Source organism: Antrostomus carolinensis, unplaced genomic scaffold, assembly GCF_000700745.2.
Source record: "Antrostomus carolinensis isolate BGI_N321 unplaced genomic scaffold, ASM70074v2 scaffold16179, whole genome shotgun sequence".
In the NCBI taxonomy this organism is placed as follows: Eukaryota; Metazoa; Chordata; class Aves; order Caprimulgiformes; family Caprimulgidae; genus Antrostomus; species Antrostomus carolinensis.
In genome coordinates this window covers 1-8,008 of record NW_010338006.1, presented here as the reverse complement: position 1 = coordinate 8,008, position 8,008 = coordinate 1, and the positions used below count along the sequence as shown (strand labels likewise).

Sequence of the window (8,008 nt, the reverse complement as noted above, 5' to 3'; positions counted from 1 at the left end):
TGGGAAGATGGAGTCTGGCACAATAAGCAGCGGCAGCAGCATTTCAGCAGGTGCCCAACCCCTCCTGCTATTGCGATTCCAGCTCTGACAGGACTCACCCTGGTCTCCCACTCCTGCCTCCTCACAACACAGCTCAGAACATGCTCCCCTGCAGTGAATTTCTGGGCTGGGATGTCATGCTTCCCCACAGCATTTAGCAAACCCTCAACTCCTGAAAGGTTGTTGTGGGGGAAACATTTACTCTGAACAAGAGAGGTAAGAAATCTTCCCATTCCATCTATTTCAATTTAAAAGCTCTTGAGATCCAATGATATTTTTTTACTCTTGGCTCTGGAACAAGCAAAACAGATTTTGAAAGGAAAATTCTAAAGGGAAAGCGAAACAAGTGCCATTGTTGTGGCCAGGACACGCTGAGGAGAGGCCAGTGAGCCCACGAGGAAAAAGCCAACCCTCTAAAGGTGCCCTTCAAGCCACCACCTTCTAATGCAAAAATGCAGCAGTTCAGTCACTATAAATATAATCCTTTGCAATACCATAGAGCACAGAAAACTATAATTTCCCCTTAAGTCAAGAGTACAGTTTAAGCTTTAATCATTCTGCCTCCCCCTTTGCTAGAGGACGAGCATTCTCGTGCTGCTCTCTAGTGGCAGCTATTATCAGCAAAATTAGGGAAAGATGCTGAATTCTGCAGCTTCAAAATGTTTTTGCCCAGTAAATCTGTGTAAGTACAACTTACAAATCAGTGCAAACACTGTGGTAAAGAATTAACTGGATATTTACTTGCTTTTAGTTGTGCTGATCTTCAACAAACATCTAATAAATGACCTTTCCTCCTTCATTCTCTTCCCTCAAGCTCCCATCCCCAATCCAGGTATACTGAGAGTTGCCAGAATGCACTGAAATAAGCAGCCTCAAGCCAATGACAGATGAAGTTTTGTCTAGAAACTAACAAAACCAAAACTATGGAAGTGAAAAGAAACATTCTTAGGGCCAAGCATTGTATGCAATCTTAAGTGGGAGACTTAAGGACTTGAGAATTTACACTCCAATAAACACAGAGGGGGTTGTTTTTGTTGTATTGCAAGATTATTGCAGCTGTTCCTACTGAAGGGCTTAGTTGTGGCTATGAAAGAAAAGCAGCAATGAAAAAGAGACCAAGATAGACAAACGTTTTGGAAAACAAATCCCCACATACACACAACTGAGGGAAAGCTTGTAAATTAATTCCAACTGCCTCCAAAATTAAAACCATGTTTTATTGTAAAATTGCACCCCAATTAGTACCATAACTCTTTATAAACATAATATACAGTAAAATATTTACATGTAGCACACCAGGCGTGTGCTTGTGATGTTACAAAATTTACAGTTCAGGATACTTCTCCAGCAGTCAGCAGTCTGGGAATGTGATGTGAAGTCCTACAAAGATGTTTGGTCTCACAGAGCAGGCCACTGTCTTACCATTATCTGGTCTCTGCTTTAACACATCCAACACATCATTGGAAATGTCAGGAATGCTGGATGTTCTAACTCAAATTTCTTCACACTATTTACAATAGTTGTGAATGATGGTTCCTTATTATCTCATTTCCTCATTCTAGAGAGACCTTTCATTACTAGTGGTTCAGAAATGGTTGATTTCTCTTGGGTGAGGAACAGCTTGCATGAAAACAACAGAATAGGTGATTTAAGAGAGCCTTCAGTTGGGCAAAACAAACCAAACTCTCCCCCCAAAAGCAAATACAAAACCCTGACACACTTCCTTTTCCTCTCCCACATCTGTTATTCACATTCTTCCCTCTCCACACACACATTCATATGCATGTGTAAGAATATAAACAGGAATAAAAACCTGGAAAGAAATCCTTATCCAACTGCCTCATAAAAGACCCAAGAACTTTTTTAAAATCATACATTTCAAATATAAATTAGAGCTTCTTAAATGTCAAGTTAATAAATGCTTAACATCAGAGAAGAGATTGGAGGAAGGCACAGCTGCCTTCATACCACAAGTGTAAACAACATAGGTCCTGCCACCGTTAACACTGCTTTCTTCTTACCCAAAACTGCAGAAATAAGTCCTTCATCTGTGCTTTAAGCTAACTGCAGCATTTCTGCATCACACCTGGCACACAAACAGTATTTGCAGATGGAACTGACACCACAGAAACAGGTGAGGTTCTGTGAGGACAGTACAGAGTAGTGTAAGTTTCCTTAATGCTTGGGAAAGACCAAGTGAGCATTTCATTCCAACAGTGGATTTTGTGCTCTCATTTGCCACGGAGCACTGAGAAAAAACAAAGGGGAATAAACAAGACCATTGCCTGGCAATTGCTGGAACTTGTGAATTAAGTGGCAGCAGGAGAACATACAGCAATTTGTTCACCTTCCTGATGATTGCTGGCAGCTTTGCAAAACAAACCCCAAAGAGTGAGATACAACCTCTGGCCCTGAACAGAAACATTCAGCTCTCCAAGTACTGGAATATGCTTCGGCTTTGACTTGTTTCCTCTGTGCTCTCTACCCTGGGCCGTTTGGCCAGAGATGTTACTACTGCAGTAGGACCTCTCTTCTTCACCTACAGGAGAGTAGGATACATGAGAATATTCAGTATCTCCAAAAAGTTTAAATCCTATGTTATGAGATAATCATTTGGTACGAGAGCACATGCTAGGAAATGATAAAGAATATTTAAAACAGCAAAGCTCTTAACGACTTGGCAATGCTTAGTGGCTGTACATTTAAATAATCTACACAACTGGCAGCACATTCCACACAATTCTTTACCTCAAGTTTTGATTTCTTCTTTGCCTCTTCACTTTTCTCAGGGGAAAGTGTATGAAAGACAAAATTCCTTGAATTTCGAGGTGCGTTTGGATTAAGATCTGACATTGCTGCTAGTTTCTGAAGGACAGCTTTAGGTCTGTTCAAGAGAGATCCATTTTTTATCTGGAGATCAAAGAAATGCTGCATTAAACCACTCACACGAACGAGACAGCTCTTTTAGTAGGTTACTCAATAGAAAAGACTACTCCCTACTAAAATGTTACTCTACCATACAAACCAGGAATGGCCAGTCTGGGGTCAGCTGACTTTGCTGTGTCCTACAGGTGCCATTTGGAAATACCAGTTTTTAGAACCATTACCAACCTGGATGTCACTGGCAGGGCTGAATGTTTCAAAGGGGTTCCTGGGCAGTAGCGTTGTGTCTTGTACCACTGCTGCTGGGCTCACTAGCAGAGACAAAGGAAAATGTCAGTTTCTGAACTTCCTTTGAGAGAATATAATTTTATATCAAACTGAGGAACTTAGAAAGGACAACAGACAGTAAATACTGTGGGGGTGGAAAAAAAAATCTGCATCAACTTATACCATGAGCTATACAACTGATAGATGACTCCAGCAATTAGTCTTATCAGCCAGAAGGGAAAATGTGGTTTTGAAACAGCTTTGTACACTTGGAGTCACGTTTTTGCCACAACCAAGGCAAACTTTAATTTATTTTCACTACATTACATAGTTTTTCCTTAAGTCACAGGTATCTGGAGAAACTGCTAGGCTGAATGTCACTTACAGTCCCCTTCTCTGTAACTTAAAGGCAAGCAAAGGCAGAATAAAAGACTGAACAAAGATGTAGAAGGAAGTATTTTCACTCTACCACTTTTTTTTCCCCAAGAAGTAACATACTAGTCTATTAAATAAATACACACAATTGTAATGAACCTTGCAGTTGCATGTTTCCAATGCTTTTATACCTTTAGTTTTTCAAGTGCTGGAAGACATGAGCTCTGACTTGTGTAAGAAAACTAGACATGAGTTTTCTGATCCATGGCCTGCTTCACTGGAGACCACAAGTGCTGACTGGAAGTTAAGCTTTCTTTCTCTTATTTGACTGTCACTTCAATAAAAAGTAAACTTACCTTTCTTCTGTAGGGATTTAGCTGTTACTTTTTTTGCTAGTTTCATGAATTGGCTGTCTTCACCGATTTCTTCCTCCTCCTCCTGCTCTTTATTTTTTTCCTTCTGTAGCAGAGAGAAGACACTTTATAAAATTGAAAAAGTTCATATTAAGAGTGAACATTTCATTATTTTAAGTAGACCAAGTCCTTTCGTTATGTAAATTATTATTTTTTATTTACTTTACTTCCTACTGTAAAAGTTTATTAGAAATTCTTAGATACTTTATCATCCTCCTTCTGCTAATGAACAGCAAACTTGTAGTATCACATCCAGCTGACAAAGCTGACCTAATACTGAAACCTCTAAAACTTGAAATTACACTCCCAGAATAAGACTTATTCCAGCTTTGAAGCTGACTTTTTTCAAAACATAGTTGTTTTGCCTGTCCCTTCTGAATTAGCTTCTCTCTCTCTCTGTACAATACTTGTACAAGAGAAAGAGCAGAATGAAAAACAAAGATACTCTTATGAACAGTATTTTTTTTTACAGAGTTTAACTTGAGGAACTAACAGTTTAACATCTAACAAGGGTATAAAGACTGATACCTGCTCACGGAGCCACTGTTCTCGTTCAAATCGCTCTTTCCTCCATTTCACTTCTGTCTCAAACTCTTCATTTTCATCCTCATTATCTGACTCTCTCTGAAACAAGTCGATCTGTGAATCATAATCTAGACAAAGAAAAATAAACATTAGCCATCAGTTTTAAAAGAGGTATAAAATACACAGACTAGTAAAAAAACCTCAAATGAAAACAACTAAAACCAGACACGCTCCCCAACCCAGTTTATTGGTGAAAGACTTTATTTACCCTGCAGGACTACTGAGTGGTATTTCATACACACACAATCTTTCCAATCTTTCACCCCCACTATTAACCATAGATCAGAAAGGCACCTATATTTTTCCATCTGAATCTCCTCATCCTGCCAGGGCCATCGCTATGCAGGTCACCATCAATCAGGTATCTCTCCTGGTACAAGCGTAACTGACGTTTGTCATCATCAAGCATCGCCTTCCTATCAACACAGGAGAAGGGGAGGAGGTGAGCCCAGGTTCTATCCAAGAGCCATGACTTCACACACACAAATAGATACTAATACTGGCACTGACATGTGTACTTTCTGTATTTGACTTTCTAATTCCACTTCACTAGGGAGCTCCTCATCAATAATCTCTTCTTCGTATTCATCCAAGTCTTCACCATCATATTCATCCTCACTTCCCACATCACTCCCAGACAGCTCTGCCTCCTCTTCCATGAAATCCTGCAGCTTTCTATAAAACAACATTGAAAGAGTTCAGTTCAGTAGACCAATAATCATCACACAAATCTTCTGAAAGCAAGATTTATCTTTTGACATAAAATCAACACATATCCTAAATGAGAAATTATGATTCATCTTTATTTTTTAAAAGACTAAGACTTGAGCTCTTGCACATTTCCATACACAGTCTGTCAACATACAACACCCCAAATTATTGTCATCCACTTTGCCAGTTGCCTACCAAATGTGATGGTAATGATAACTGCCAACTAGATGTTTTACTTACTAGAACAAATAAAGATCTTAAGACATGAGGAATGACAGCAATACTCCTGCATACTTTTTGGTCAAAAAAATGTTGCATTGCTTTCATTGTGGCATTTTGATTTCCATCTACAACGAAAATTGTAACAGAAATCTTCTATAACACACCAGCAACATAGTTAAACTAATACAATGTGACAGCACCAAAGCAAAACACCAGCCAGAGCCAACACCATATAAACATTAGCTACTAATGCTGGGGAGGGAATAATTATAGACTAAACTTCTAATGTTATTAATATTTTATTCTGGCAATTCAGATACAAAAAAGATGTACTTACAGTTTTTTCTTCAAACCCTGTCTATGTCTCAGCAGTTCTTCGTCTTCATCATTCATTTCTTCATCATTCATTTCTTCATCATTCATTTCTTCCTCTTCAGCATCACTGTCTCTACTTTTCTCATCCTATCAAAGAGAAAGTCTTCAGAAATTAAGGAATTTCTGACAGTGGATTGCTTTGTAATGACAGCTTCTCCTGTTCTTCAATCAACAAACACAGACTAAAACACCAGAGACTTTTCAGAGGATTTGCTATGCTAAGATGCTTTATCCAGTATAACATTATGTTAAGGAGACATTTTAAATGATGCAAACACTGCTCTTAAAAATGTGTCAGTAGCTTGTTCTGGAAGTCACAACACTTTGCATTGATGTTTATATTAAAAAAGTAAGTAGCTAATTGGTGTTCTCAGTCAGAATGCTGCAGCAGTCGCTTTGCTCTATCAGTTTGTACCTCTTCGCTATCAAAGGCATTGTCGTCTGTTAACAGCTGAAAGTCACCAAGTTCTTCTTGCTCCTCCTCACCTTCCTCTTCCCTAAAGGACAGTAAATCAAAGAAATGCACGTTTTTATTTCACCTCCAATGATGGCTTCACAATAATTCACAGCAAGATTTCAACCATCACGATAGCTGGTGTCAGATAATTCCTGTGAGTGTTCAAAGAGCTACAGTCTCTCAACAGCATTTAGTTTTAAATGCCCCAATTCTCTGTTTTAAAACATCAGGTCTTCAGTTGCAGAAACCATGGGCCAATATTAAATGCTGAGTTTGTTTCCCTCTAAAATTCCTCTTGGATCCCTCTAGCATTCCCATTTGTTAAGCTTCATTATCCTTTTATCAGGTAGCCATATACCTTTCCAGTTTAACCAGTGGAGAAAATGCAAGTACTAACACTTGGTTCTGGTTCCTGTAGTTCGGCAACAGCCCAGAACAGAACCATGAAGTCCTACATTCTAACAACCTTTGCCCAGTTTGAAGTTCAACACTTCTTTCACTGTCAGTGAAAGACAAAGAATTTCCCTTCACAGCAGCTGTGGGAAACAGTGTAAGGTGCTGATTTAGAGAGTGGTTGCTGAGCAATTCCTCTCTGCATTCCTCTCTCCACCTCCAAAACAGACTGAACTTTTGCTTACAGTATTTTGAATCCATGTCAAACAAGAACACACATTAAGAGAGAAACAAGATGACTACTGCTATAAACTTTTGTAAATTTTAGGAAGAACAATGCTGACCTGTCTGTGGGAAAGGAGCCTGAACAAAGTGCTAGAGCTTCTGCCATTGGATCTTCTACGTCACTGTCTTTTTCTGCCTTGGAAGAAACTGAAGATGCCCATGTTGGAGAATCTCCTACAAAAAGTAGTAAGATGGCAACTTATTAGACAGATATATTTATACTCTTAAAATGTTAGAGAGCATCCTAGAAACGACAGCAAGCTACCACAAAGGCGACAAATTGTTAGAACTCTCAGAAGTTCCACATTCTGCATCAGTACCCAGAACTAAAAGGTACTTTAGCATAAAGCTTATAAATCAATTAATTAGCAAAGCTGAAAACAGAATTCAGGACATACTCTGAGACACAAATTTTCCTGAACAAAGACTGAGCAATTCTTCCATGTTCTGCTTTTTGTTGCTGCTGGTACTTGGCACGTGTTCAGCCTGACTGCTAAACTGTCCAGAACACAGGTCCAGCAGTTCATCCATATTGGCGTCCATCGCGTTCTCATCCATACTAGCCAGGGTCAGCTGATGCTTTGAGGACTGGTATTTATTCCTATGTTGTCCAACGTTCAAGAACCTGAAAGAAAGTCTGTAGTTAGAAAAAATCTTGCTGGTCTGTCCTATTTCTGTTAAAAATGACATGAAATGCCATCCTTTACCCCTATTACTTACCCATCAGCATCAAGCAGTTGGCTCTGAGTGTCATCTTCCAGAGAAAATTGAAACTGTGACTCCCCAGCCCCTGGAAATAAACTCTTGGGCTCAGGAGAGGCATTATACAGGTCCTGGGAATCTTCTATGGGAAGAGAGGGCTCAGATGTCTTTCCTGAGCTCTAGTCAGAAGAATATAAAAATACACAAGCTATTTGTTTTGCAAGCCTAGAATTCAAAAGCAAGAATGGGATAAAACTTTTAAGCTGTTTTAAGGATTAACACAATGCACGAGTCAAATATG

The 8,008-nt window shown here is 39.1% G+C and overlaps 1 protein-coding gene across 1 annotated transcript; it reads right to left on the bottom strand.

Annotated features, from left to right (window-relative positions):
- Window positions 1-2,464: 2,464 nt before the first annotated feature.
- On the bottom strand, window positions 2,465-7,886 carry LOC104530698 (claspin-like; the record flags this gene model as incomplete). The annotated part of the gene is made up of 12 exons (XM_029086842.1): window positions 2,465-2,578; window positions 2,788-2,949; window positions 3,151-3,233; window positions 3,921-4,023; window positions 4,506-4,630; window positions 4,857-4,978; window positions 5,073-5,237; window positions 5,833-5,957; window positions 6,286-6,367; window positions 7,065-7,179; window positions 7,404-7,630; window positions 7,726-7,886. Coding segments are annotated over 12 exons (1,584 nt in total), but the record flags the coding sequence as incomplete, so codon positions are not given.
- Between the last annotated feature and the right edge of the window lie 122 nt (window positions 7,887-8,008).